Source organism: Patiria miniata, unplaced genomic scaffold (assembly GCF_015706575.1).
Source record: "Patiria miniata isolate m_02_andy unplaced genomic scaffold, ASM1570657v1 HiC_scaffold_3, whole genome shotgun sequence".
NCBI lineage: Eukaryota > Metazoa > Echinodermata > Asteroidea > Valvatida > Asterinidae > Patiria > Patiria miniata.
This window is the reverse complement of record NW_024037069.1, coordinates 3,124,915-3,138,353: the sequence shown is the minus strand read 5'-3', so window position 1 is coordinate 3,138,353 and position 13,439 is coordinate 3,124,915. Positions and strand designations below refer to the sequence as shown.

General features: G+C 39.9%; 2 protein-coding genes across 2 annotated transcripts; both read left to right on the top strand.

The window, feature by feature from the left end:
• Nucleotides 1-1,989: 1,989 nt before the first annotated feature.
• LOC119738193 (venom prothrombin activator oscutarin-C non-catalytic subunit-like) lies at nucleotides 1,990-7,912 on the top strand. Its single transcript, XM_038212948.1, has 5 exons — nucleotides 1,990-2,343; nucleotides 3,421-3,492; nucleotides 4,558-4,671; nucleotides 7,114-7,316; nucleotides 7,844-7,912. The coding sequence occupies exons 1-5, from the start codon at nucleotides 2,274-2,276 to the stop codon at nucleotides 7,910-7,912; spliced, it is 528 nt and encodes a 175-aa protein (XP_038068876.1). The 5' UTR covers nucleotides 1,990-2,273.
• Nucleotides 7,913-8,453: 541 nt separating this feature from the next.
• On the top strand, nucleotides 8,454-13,246 carry LOC119738189 (scavenger receptor cysteine-rich domain-containing group B protein-like). The gene is made up of 5 exons (XM_038212944.1): nucleotides 8,454-8,552; nucleotides 9,204-9,345; nucleotides 10,388-10,714; nucleotides 11,936-12,244; nucleotides 12,763-13,246. The coding sequence occupies exons 1-5, from the start codon at nucleotides 8,454-8,456 to the stop codon at nucleotides 12,786-12,788; spliced, it is 903 nt and encodes a 300-aa protein (XP_038068872.1). The 3' UTR covers nucleotides 12,789-13,246.
• The last annotated feature ends 193 nt before the right edge of the window (nucleotides 13,247-13,439 follow it).

Genomic DNA, 13,439 nt, shown 5'->3' with positions numbered 1-13,439 from the left:
GTGGATAAGCAGTGAGGGTGGAAATGCTGGACTTTGTTATATTCTGATTCGCCGATCAACTTTAATTGTTATTTCAGGAAATCTGATACGATGTTGCGTTTGAGGTAGAATACGTGACGATAAACAAACATTGTCAAATACTGTGGTTGATAAACTTAAGCGCATTTTTTGTTATTTGCGCCATGTATAGCATTTGCCATAATCTGATGTTAGTATAAACATGTATATTTAGCTAGGAGTAATACTTATTAAATTTGCAATTATTATCTGAACTTGTTATAGACCTACTTGAATATCATAATGTCAAATTAAAATGAGAAATAATTAACCGGACACTCGAATTTGCGTGGATTATTCTGAGTTGATGGGGAGCACAAGGGGCTGGCACAGACGTCGAGCTGGGGAAGTTTCCCCCATTTCCCCCCTCCCCCTAGTTATATGCCACACTACATAGTCTACACAGACCAATTACGGGTGCTTGTTGGATTGAACATTTTTACTTCCTTGAGATTGGATGTACATGTAGATTGATTAAGTTTAACGTCGGTATATTTATTATTATATTGAATTATAGGAATAATAAGATAAGTTATTTGGTCAGTGTTGGCAAATTGATACCAATTTACGGGTACGTTTACAACGAAACATGTTCGCTTTGGCTTTTTCCCAACACACAGGAAGGCGGGGGGGGGGGGCAGGGGGGTGACTCCCCCACTTCCTTATTCGTGCTTGCTGCAATGTCACTGCCAGATGTATGATGTATTTCCAAGAACATTTCAAGTTAAACTCTGACTGTGATTACCATCTTGATCATGTTAGTTGCAGGCTCGTCATACATGAGGGTAACTATGAACCAGCGCCAAAAAAACATGCGTCACAAGGAAATGAATGTTTAACCCGGAAATTGTTTTCAGCTCCGCCTAGGTCCCTGCGTGGGGCATTGGTATACGGTCTGCACAGCAATGTCACTGCCGGATGTTGGATGTACTGCCAAGCCAAAGTCAAGTACGGCGCGCACAAGTGGCATTATGCACTTTGACGATGTGGTTACATGTAAATACACAGCACTTAAATTTAAATTTATATTTAATATCATTTCAAATATCTCAAAATCCATTTCAAGATCATCTTGAAATCTGTCTTGAGATATCTCTAGTCGAAATCGATTTTAAGATGTCACTATGCATGCATATCAAGATATCCTAAAATCGTTTCCGCTTCCGCCATTCCACGGTCGCAAGCACTGTCGGACATTGGATGAAAACGGAATGATTAATGACTATTCACACGGAAGCGGAAACGACTTCGAGCTAACTTGAAAGGGATTTCGGGATGTCTTGAAAGGAATTCAGGGCCTACTTGAAATGGATTTCAAGACAGTTTGTTATGGATTTCGAGATGGGCCTTCCTTGAAATTGATTTCAAGATGTCTTGAAATCAATACAGAAATATCTTAAAACTATTTGGAAATATCTTGAAATCGATTTCAAGATATCTCGAAATAACCTGAAAAGGATTTCAAAATTGTTCGTAGTGGATTTTGAGATAGGCCTACCTTGAGTTTGATTCGAGATGTCTTGAAATCATTTCAAACATAATGTGAAAATATTTGAGAATACTTGCAATCGATTTTAAGATATCTCGAAATAACCTGAAAAGGATTTCGAGATTGTTCGTTGTGGATTTCGAGATAGGCCTACCTTGAATTTGATTTGTATCTTCCAAGGTTTTTTAAATAGCAAAAGGAAATGGTTAGAACTATTGGACATAACTGGAAATAACTGGAGATATCTTAAAATGACCAAAAGCTACCGCTTCAACCTGATTGAATGTCACTTTTGCGCGCCATAAAGATCCTTGAACATTATAGTTGCTGGTTCGTCACAGTTTGCGCGGTTGATCCAGTGCCAGAACACATGCGTCACAAGGAAATGAAGAAAAATCGACTTCCCGTTTTATATAATTACATTTAAAATTTGCTGACTAAAGCCTAGAAAGGGATGGAGTAGCAAAGAAAAAAAATAGTGCCACGATTTCTGAAGTTGTGTGATGGCTTCGTACCAACACAAACAGGCCCACGTAAACAACGTCTCGGAGGGATTGATTATTGCAGCGAAGTCAGATATCTGCTCAGGCATTTTATCGCAGACACACCCTTCCCTGGATGTCCAGCACCATGATATATAAACCGACTACCAACCTCCATCGGTTCATACTCGGCTCCAGCTGATCTCTCCTTAAGACGTCTTGAATTACTTTCATTTTCGTACACAATGTCTAACTCTCCGATATCAAATCTGATGGTGCTGGCGGCCACCCTTGCCATCATATCTGCGCCCTTACGTAAGTGTGAAACTGAATTGATTTTTTGATTTTCAATCGTACTTATCATAAATGATTTTCTATTGCAAAGAACTCGTAAAACCCTGTAAGTAGGCAACTGATTTTTATAGCTGAAACTTCCGAGGTTCACAGTTACAACTTCCGAGCACAAAGCGTGTGCACACGCACTTTGTTTACGAATCATTTGTTATTAAAATGACAACTAGCGTTACAACAGCTCTACTTTTGAAGATAAAAAATGGTGTGGCCTAAATTCCTTCGCGTGATGATTTTATGAAAACTACAATTTTTCAAGTTGTGATTGTATGGACGTTCAGTAAACTTTTTAAGGTGCTTTCCGAGAAACTACCAAAGCCAGAAGGCTCCAATGTCTAATTGTTGCGTCCTAAGATATATAAACGTCTCTTTTTAATAAAGAATTTAATAATAGTTATTGCGTGCACCTTTTAATGAAGATATACCGTCTGTGTTCTCCAACAAATTATATTCTTTTTCTACTGACGAACATTAAAACTTGTTTCGTTAATTCGAATGAAAACCGACTTTCTTCCTTCAGTAGTTTGAAAAGCAGGCTTATATTATGCTCACACAAATCCCTGTGAGTAAACTGGTTCCCGTCCCTACACAATGAATCCTAATTGGGCGGGAACCAGTCTACCCTGCGAGAACTGAACGACCTATTGTCGGCTTTAATCAATTCGAACTTTGTAGAGTTAAATTGAATAACTCTCTTATAAGGAAAATAGCAACTTAAACAAGACATTTATTTTTGGGGAGTTGAAAATAGAAAAATATGTATGGTACAATTTTATACATTTTCGCCTTGTTAGTTTCAATTTCATTTTTTTTTATATTGATCATATTTTTTTGATGCCTCATCAGTTTTACTCAGTGCTGTATCCGTATATACTATACAATTTAAACGAATCCACTGGATTCAGCTTTCAGAATGCCCAATTTTTTTCTGTGTGAAAACACGAGGCGCATTTTGTGCCTATATCATCTGTCGGTTATGTTTATTCCAGTTTAAAAAAAGAATGAAAATTAAAATATCACAATTTTGGCTTTGTATTTTAGAATTATGCTCGGCCCATCCTGTAGTGCAAGATGTGACGTCACAGGACCAGGCAAGCAGCTCAATCATTTCAGGTAAAAAAAACCACATGTAATTGCTGATGTTTAATTGTAACATGTAATGTATTGTTTGTACCCCTATGTGTTTGCCGTGTGGCGTTCCGATGGGGGGGGGGGGGGAGGTGTTCCACTCCTCGTATTCCTTTGAATGAGGGGACACATGCGGTTATAGTTATTATCTGTGCAAGAACAAATATAATGACCCATTTTATCACCCACCCCTAGCCCTGTAATTTAAACCATATCTACAAATATGAAGCTATACCGTGGCTTTATGCAGTTCCAATTCTCTGAATTTGATCGGAATAGAAAACAAGAAAGGGAATGGAGCAGGGATATAGGCCCTATCACAATCAAGAAATACCGATACAATCAATCTGAAAAAGGTTATTAAAAACTAAGTAAAGTAGATATACATGAAAATGTAACTTCATTTTTCTCGACGCAAAGTATATGGGTTCCCGGTAAAAGTGCAATGGTTTTGTCCTAACCATTCCGATTAAATGATGATAATGACTCTTTTCTCGAAAATGATAGCATGCAAGGCGCACTGATTTCACTCATTGCATGATCCTATTATTTACTTACAATCAAGTATGATATTTAATGATTTCTTTTATTTTTCTTCTGGAATTTTGCAAAAATTAATGGTGTCCGTTCCCTTTAAAGCTGCTTCAGCACGAAAAGATGTCAGAATTTTGGACTTTTTGCAGAAGTAAATTGTTTGGGTTTTTGGTGCGGTTCGTGATTGTTTCAGTAAATAACAGTAAGCCAATGAGCAAACGTTGTGCACTCATCATTCAATGAGCAAATTCGTTGGCTCCTCGGGCTGAAGCGGTTTGCAACATCGCAATCTGTTGTCAGGAAAAACATTGAATACTTGAATGTTTAATGCAAAAAACTGTTAAACTAAAAATGATGTTTTATGGTTTTCTTGCATTTTAGAGGAACGGAAGGTTGCGAAAAAAATATGTTCCAGTGTAAAAGTCATGCTGTGGTCCACTAAACAAATTTATTTGGCAGGCAAAATGGGAATAAAAAAATGATACCTTGTATCCGATATATTTTGTGTCATTTCAGGTCCTTCGTGTACGAGTTCCCCACTGGGGATGGCCAGTGGGGCCATCCCTGATTCCAGCCTGACGGCGTCAGACTCACACGGCTCATATCCCCCAAGGAAGGCCCGACTGAGTGGTAAGTCTCATTGTTCGCTACTCTCATTGCAATAGTCTGCAACTGTTGATTACTTTGTGTTTTTTCCCCTTTTTTGTGAGTTAAGACATAGGAATTGTATAAGCCCGACCCTAAAAACAACTAGAAACTTTTAAAAAAAAAACATTCTAATTAACGGAGCATTTTGAATGTTTTAATTATGATTCCATTCTTGGTCAATATGACCAGCCCCTTTCTTTCTCAAGGCTTTAGGGACATTTGCTTTTCATGCATTGTTCGTTTCCAATAATAACACCTCTCAAATTTTAAAGATGAATGTTTAAACCTTAAACCTAACCAGTTGAAACTTCAGCTAATTTTTTTCGCAAAAACATTGAAAAACCATGCACTATCTTGTGATCACGAAATACGATTTCGCCCATGGTACTCAGTATTTAAAAAAAAGGCAATTGACTGATCGTTGGAAATCACCACCATTTCTTGATTTCTTTGCAATGGCCTCAAGCCAGACGAAATAACATCACGGGATGGTTAGTACCCTACGATCTTTAATCCCCCAAAAAACAACTAATCATTCGGTTGGTTATTTCTGAGATACATGCAAATGATCCTACATATCTTTAACCCATAAATGTCCCTTTGTCTAAGTTCTAAATATAAAAATAGGTCGGCCCCTCAAAAAAACTCTATGGATTCCGGATAATCTCCGCAAGACAGCTTACTTTTTTCAATATTTTATTTGACCTATTGCTCGAACCCTGTACTCCTGGAAAGCTTGAATAATCTGAAACTGCTCTTGAAATTGAGAGAAAGATGCACGGAAGTGATTCTGTGTGAGCACACCACGCCGCATGTATATGACAATTTCCCGTTACATGAAAGCAGCAATACTCATGCTACAGTCAGACCGCGTATCCTGTATTCACGTGCTTATGTAAATCCCAGCGATTTAGGGCGATATATCTCAAACTTTTTTTTTGGGGGGGGGGGGGGCTGGGATGGGCGATTGGGTTATCCCGAAAATAGTGGATGCATTCACCATAAACTTGACCCCCACCCAAAAAAAATATAAAAAAATAACTAAATAAATAAATCGATTCAATGAATCACTCTGTCCGTGTTACCATTATGTCATCGCATTTACTTGTTTTGTAACATAGTGTCCTCATGCCCTAGCTTGGAAGAAACAATCGATGCTGGTTTACTGTCGTTTAAACAAAATCAACATCACTAACTCAGTGTCGGCTGCGAATTTCCGTCACTGTGATTCTCCAGGGTTCGCAAAAACCGGAATAGTTATAAAAACCGTGATTGTAAATTATCTTCAAATGACAAGAATACAAAATAGTATTGGTAGTTGCGCCAGTACACGGGCCTTAATTTGATGCCTGTTGCAAGCCATTTCTGTTTCACATGACTGAGTAATCTTTGTTTATACTAAGGGACCCGAAGTGTCAATTGTTACATGTTAAAGAAATGAAAAGTAGTAACAAAAAAAAACCCCTTGATTTCACACATTTAGGCCTTGTTACAATAAAGTTATATTTCACATTATGTCACCACCTACTTTGCATCTTTTTTGTAGCCACATTGATCATGCCCACACAATAATTTGACTGTGTGTATTGATAAACTCATTCCACATTGTCCTCCGTCCCTAATGACGCATTCCTAGGCCCGTCTATGCATAAAATGTGCCACTGCGCGACTTACAAGTTGTTAATTTTGGCGTGTTTCTGCTTCGATGCGCATTCAAATTTTTAAGAAAACTGAACAGACGGCGTCTTCAACACCCAGTCCTAAAAAGAAATCGCAGGGTGTTAGGTAAGGGAAGCATGCATGGGGGCCACTCGATGTCTTGATTAAGCGCCGATGCGTTGGAGCACTACCTTGTGCCCACCACAGATACTGAAAGTTCCTCTAATCAGACTATGGAAATTTGCTGCAAGGTACTACCTGATTATTTACTTGATGCTTTCCTCTGTGAAAAAGGGGTCAATCATGAGACCATTACCACACATACTTATACAAATATTAAGTTTAGTGCGACTGTCGTTCCTTTCAAATTAAACGGTTGTTTTTTTTCGTCGCTTGTGGATAATATTGTCTAAATACGTTCTGGGTATTAACCTCGTCATTCATGGAAAATCCTGCCTCGTCGCTATGAAGCGTTCAAGAATCGTGTTGGTCTTGCGAGCAGTCTCCGGCAAAATCTCATTTTCCTCATTTAACGTGTAACAAATAACAATTGGGATCCCTCAGGATAAACAAAGAGTTACTCAGTTATTAAGAACAGGAATGACATCAAATCAAAGCCCGTGTACTGGCGCAAGTTACAATACAAATGATTATTATTATCATAATCACAGTTTTCCTAACTGTTGTAGTTTTATTATGGAAACCCTGTAGGATTTGGTTCTATATTATTTTGAATGCCATGGTCTTTTGTTGTATTCCCCACAGGTACTGGTTGGTGGGTATGCCCGATTGGAAAGCTCGAGGGTCAATGGATCCAGGTAGACCTCGGTCGGTACACGGCCATCACGGGGGTCATCGTACAGGGATATCCAAGAACCAATCATATCCTAACCTTTGCTGTAAACTACAGTAATACTGGCGAGTCCAATGATTGGCAGAAACTAACTGACAGAGGACAGACCGTACAGGCGAGTCTATGATCCCGTGTGGATCTTGTTATAATAGCATTCTCTATAATCAGAAGCCAAATCGTATGTGGAAGCCCGATCGTACCAAGATTAACAAATGATTTTTTTAATTAAAAAATGACGCAACAGTTTCGTCAATTAACGCATACATTCTGCTGGTTTTTGAAAAGTTAAGTAGGCGTTTGAAAGATGCAACGACGCGTCGTCGCGACGATTGGAAGTTAAACCATGACATTTGCGTCACCGTTTTAAAATATGCTTAACGACTGATATTAAACAAACAACGTTAGAAAATGTTGAACGAATACCTAGTGCTATGTCTTCACGATTTGGCAAATGTACACGGTACAGGTACTCCTACGTGTCAAAAAAGTCGAACTTTTGATCGTATTCAACTTTACTGTTTACCTGTGGAATTAAACCAAACTTTCAGATCATGTAAGCAAGGCGCGTGACAATTTTATGGAGCGAGTTTCATCAGCTTTGTAAAATTTAAATGCGATACGAACAAAAATATTTACTTTCAGAATGTCGATACAGCGCTGGAGACGGTGGCGGGAGGCACGTGCTGCGGCCGAATGCTTCTGAAGGAATGAAAGATCACCCCTGATGTCATTGCACACATCCTCAATACTCCAGAAGCCTTCGGTTGCAGCACGCGCCTTCCGCCACCGTCTGCAGCACTGTAACGACATGGAGGACGCCAAGTCCATAGTGGCAGATTCTGAAAGTATGGCGTTTAAAGTTATCTAACGCTTGTCGCCTGCAATGCAACCATTACTACAATGGTAGTTGTTCAGGGCAAAATCGGATGATCTTTGACGTCACACAATCGGAACTCATATATAACAGGTAAACATCCGTAGCAATGGGATACTAGACTCTAAAAACTGTTTCGAAACATATTTAGAAGCTAAACATTACGTGTCTCATTCCGAAACACCAATGTTCAATCCGCGATAAACACTAAATCCATCAATGCTCTGTAGGGATCCACCTCGAGCGCGAGCCTTGGGTAAGGCTGAACCGCCTCCGCGCAGGGTGGGGAAAGACCCGCTCCTTCCTTAACCGGATTAGTGCTTAAATTGTGACGATGACACCTGCCCTTGTGGGTTACCACAGACCATAGAACACATCATGCACGCCTGCCCAATCTTCAAGCCCCCTCACGGTCCCACCGGCCTGATTGAGCTAGAGGAAGATACAGCCAAGTGGCTGCAAGAATTGGACATTCCCGTGTGAGTTAGCTATGGAAGCATCATATACGAACGACGACGAATGCTCTAAACATGTTTAGTATGTAGACATGTTAGACACGTTTACAAACTGAGAGCAAGAAAGTGTTTAGAAAAGTGTTCAATTGCTAAACATAGTTTTTGCAGTGTACATGTCCCCCGCCTCGTGATTCCCACCCATGCCCTCATTGTCAAGTCCTTGCATTGTTCATTATTTTTGCTGGTCCCAGAATGAACAGCCGATAGCCCTATTTTTACCTCACTAACTGACTAACTGTCACTTGTGAATTACACTTGCATAAGTCTCACTCACGCCCGCAACTGTGACTATACGATGACTACGTAGACACCTTAAACCAAAATTGATCCAGGACTAGCTTTATTAGCCTCGTTTAATACTGTTTCTTCACGCCTACAGCTCAGACTTGGAAGAGGAGTGACATTAGACTTATTCCTTAAGAATTATATCAAGTGACTTTGTTCCCACATCAAAAGTCTTTCTGAAAAAGATCCTCGTTCTCCCAAGGTATCAGATCCATGTATAATGTAGTTTTATGGACATGTTATACGGAGATAGTGCCGCCAAAAATTGGTTCGCAACGAAATCTCTGAATTACCGATAATTGTGTGCATTTTGTTGTTGTGTTTCCAGTTGAATGGGCACAATGGTAATAGCCAACCTGTGAATGTGACGTTCCCCGTGGTACTGATGGCAAGATTCCTCCGCATACTTCCACTCACATGGACTAGCTATGATCATTATTATCTGAGATTTGAAGTGCTCGGATGTCGAGGTAATGTGGGCCAATTTAAAAATGCTAAATGACGTCACATGTAGAAAGGCGATGATACCACTTGTCATTTGGTGTAAATGTTGCAAATAAATGGGTTAGATTTAAAGGTCTTGGGAAATTGTAACACTGTAATAACCAATTGCGAGCACTGACTTGCGTTTCATATGTTGATGAGCAGTGATTAGAACCCGGGGGAAGTTGTATTAATACAATTCATATCTATAATTATGTTGAACTCATTTAGTGTCACATTAATGCAGATGCAGGCCAAACGATCATGCTGGTATTTGACTGTTTTCTTTAAGTTATTTCAGGTCGTCTACACTGTAAAAAGGTACGGTGTGAATATTTAACACCAGTGGTCCTACAAAGATACCATCGGTGTTAAATCTAACACCGTTGCTTTTGCACAGTGTCGGTTGCTTTGATCCTCATAAACCTATGTCAGTATCCAGGTAATGAACGTTGGAGGGTTGGGAGTTGGGATGATGGTATTGTTGTCGGCTGATGTCACTTGCTGGGTGTGTTTAATCGTTTCTTTCCTGCTGGTCCAGCTCTAGTCGCATTCTGACAATGCAAAGTACAAATCACAGGAAACGATGGGCTTGGATCACAGATTGGATAATAACTTTCATATTGCAAAATAAGTTGGGATCTGAGTTGAGTTGCCTGGATGTAAACAAAGACAAAGGAATTATCATCATTGTCAGACAACAGTCATCAATGGAAGGGGGAATACATCTGGTTAGGCGATTTGAGCCATGAAACGGCACCTCATAATAAAGAAAGAATTTAAAGGAATGATATGCATTTGCACACTCATCTTTTGCGTGTTTTGTGTTCAAATTATAGATACGATTATTGAGGCTGGTCGTATCACTCACAAACATTCGGCCAAGAAGTGAACCTCATGAAAGAGTGTGAATCTTACAAGACTCATTATTATTGAGAGTTAGGCCTGCGTCTGATTGTTGTTTAAAATCGGACCGCACATGTCATTCAAGAACTAATTTTAAAAGAAACTAATTCTCGATCTCAACAGTCGCTAGCGGCATGATCCGATTAGTGGGCGGTGACGACAAATGGAGCGGTCAAGTGGAAATCTACCGCCATGATGCTTGGGGTGCAGTCTGTGATAGCAGTTGGGATATGAAGGACGCCACCACCGTGTGTCATCAGCTCGGCTTCATCGAGGCTCTGGAGGCTAAAACGGGGTTGTCCAGCCGAGAGAGTGACCGGCCGATCGTGATGAATCGAGTCGCCTGTACTGGAACTGAACGGCGGCTGGCTGACTGTCCGTTTGTCTGTACCGGCTCTCAGCAATGCAGCAGCTCAACTGTAGCAGGAGCCGTTTGTAAACCAAGACCTGGTAAGAAATACTCCGCCCTCTTTAGTTTCCATGTCATTCACATCCGACTTTGTGTCCTAAAGTTCATCTTACTATTACACAAGTAACTTTTGTGTTATCAAATCATCTCCTTGTATTTATGATATTTCAGCATTCTCTGATGATAAAAGTCAACTAAATTAAGGGGGTACTCAACCCCGAAACTCACTCTTCAAACAAAAGCACTTCCTAATAAGTACAGATATACTAAAAACATACTCATGAACTCAATGGAAAATCTGAAATAATGATTGTTATCTCTTACACCCACAAAATAGACACAAATAGGAATTCAAAACCTTACCGGTGCCTCTCAATACTGATTATTTGGACCCATAGATTCTTTTAAGGTTAAGTTCCCCTTGCTCTTCAACATATTATCTTGTTTTTCTATTAATAAATTTACAACTTGTATGTTTCATTCTAACCGACAATTTTCCTTTTAATTTTTTGATCGTCTGCAACCCTCTGAAGAAAAAAAAAAGTGTTTGCTTTGGGCACAAACAGACCCAATTTACAAGCAGACTGGCTCTCGGTCCGTACATTATCGATACTAATAAGCCTCTGTGCTTCTTATTACGTCACACTTTGTTTACATATGCACTTTCCTATGGAGCCAGTGGGGGCCCACGGTCCACTAAGAACCATAGGAAAGCACACATATAAACAAAGTGTGACGTCATTAGTACAGAGGCTTATTGTGGGGCGGGGACCAGCCTACCCGCGAGAATAACATCATTGTCTGGAAGCAAATAATTCGGAACTGTAAAGTACTTATGATTCAACAACTAAACGGGCTGATTTTTCGCTCAATGTCTCATTCAAAAGTGAATAACTTTCGTATTGCTATAGAAAAAAAATAGCAATAACTTAGAAAATGAATCTATTTTTTGGGGATAAAATTTGTTAATAGCACGGGGAACGATTCTTGAATATAGGCTCACTTGATGTCCTCGGTAGGCCTATGGGTTCTTTGGGGCACTGTCACTGACAGACAGGTAATTTGATTCTGATCACTACGTGACATATTTTTATCAGCCTGTATTTCCAGCTGAAGAGGGGATTGGGAGGTCTACTAACCATGAGGGCGGGCTACCTATCCGCCCCTTTTTCATTACACCACTCCACAGTGTAGGCGTCAGACTGTAACTCGTCTTGTTTTCTAACTTGAGTCAGATGGTGTCTTTATTGTGAAATGATCAGATGAGCTTCGGTTGGTCGGCGGATCTCGCACCAGCGGCCGAGTGGAGATATACCGTGGCGGCAGCTGGAGCACCATCTGTGATTCCAATTGGAACGAGACTGATGCGGGGATTGTCTGCCGCCAGCTCGGTTTCTCAGACGCACTGGAGGCCAAGTCCGCTGCCCACTTCGGGCAGGGTAGCGGACCCGTCCATATGGACGGCATAGCGTGCGAAGGCTCCGAAGAGAAAATTACCGACTGCCCTTCCTACTGCTGGGAGGAGACAAGTTGTAGCCACTCACACGATGCTGGAGTGATCTGCAGTGACGGTAAGCATATAATGAGGGCAGTGCAACGAATCCTATACCACATCGTCAAGGATTCAAATCGTCATAGAAATACTCCGCGTATTCCTATCATTAGAAAGATGGATTTGTTCTAGCGTCATGCAAGAACGAGTGCTCCATTCAATTAGATAGTAACGATTTTTATTGTGCAACCGTATACCTTGATTTAAATGATAAAAAGCTGAAATAGTACAATGTGTTGAAACTATTAGTTGCCTAGCAATAATCGGTTGATACCTTAATCAATATTTGCAAGGGTTTCTTGCATGAAAGTATGTCCCGATTCTTAATTTCGCATATGTCTGCGAACCTGATGATCGTTCGGAGAGAATATTGTATTGACTTCGGTGTAAAGACGGTCTTATGATTGTATAGAGCCAGGTTGCTGTTAAGATTTTATTCAGAACACATTTTTTTAAAAATGAAAACTGTTTTGTTTTGAGTTTTCTTCAACAGCCTAAGATGCAAACTTTTTGTTCTGCGCTTTTGTATTACTGCAGGAGACACCGTAACAACCAACAAGTGACGAAAGCTAAACCGCTCAAGCAACCAGGAAGAATAGGACACCAACTATATTATTATACACACTCATCTCCTTTTTTTAAAGGGACAATTAATATTTGTTTCATGGTTTTTTGGACCATTCAAAGCGCCCATCGTAATTGATGGTCGAATTCTTCTATACTCACGCGACTGGTCTGGGCCTATAACCCGTGCATGCTGTAAAGCCAATATATGGAGAGTGGTACCTCGCTTCTCTTTGCATTGTAGTATATTACTGACTGGGTAATCTACGGCACCAGTCTATGTTAACAGTGCATTTCGGTTAGAAGTAGTTTTGAATGAGAGTTCTTCTCGTCAATGTATGTTTTTTTGTGCAGCATTATGTAATACACATAAGATGGCATGCAACAATCATGGTGGCTTTATTTGTTTCATATACAAAATGAAAATAAGAAAACACCACAAGACCCCCCCCCCAACAAAAAAAAAACCCCAAATATGCGAACAGGAGTTGAATCGATAATCATTATATTATTGGACTCCATCAATTTGGATAGTCGATTCATCAATACATTCAAATACATTTGGAGAGCGAAAAGATAAAGTTCAGTTGATAAGCAGTGAGAGTAAAAATGTTGGACTCTCTTTTACTCTGATACACCGATAAACTGTA

What these genes read in the sequence shown, in the direction of transcription:
- LOC119738193 (XM_038212948.1), top strand. Translation starts at nt 2,274, where the DNA reads ATGTCTAACTCTCCGATATCAAATCTGATGGTGCTGGCGGCCACCCTT. An exon ending in AAGGAAGGCCCGACTGAGTG is followed by an intron (nt 4,672 to 7,113) that starts GTAAGTCTCATT and finishes TATTCCCCACAG; the next exon opens with GTACTGGTTGGTGGGTATGC. An exon ending in ACAGAGGACAGACCGTACAG is followed by an intron (nt 7,317 to 7,843) that starts GCGAGTCTATGA and finishes ATTTACTTTCAG; the next exon opens with AATGTCGATACAGCGCTGGA.
- LOC119738189 (XM_038212944.1), top strand. Translation starts at nt 8,454, where the DNA reads ATGCACGCCTGCCCAATCTTCAAGCCCCCTCACGGTCCCACCGGCCTG. An exon ending in TGCAAGAATTGGACATTCCC is followed by an intron (nt 8,553 to 9,203) that starts GTGTGAGTTAGC and finishes TTGTGTTTCCAG; the next exon opens with TTGAATGGGCACAATGGTAA. An exon ending in TGAAGTGCTCGGATGTCGAG is followed by an intron (nt 9,346 to 10,387) that starts GTAATGTGGGCC and finishes CGATCTCAACAG; the next exon opens with TCGCTAGCGGCATGATCCGA.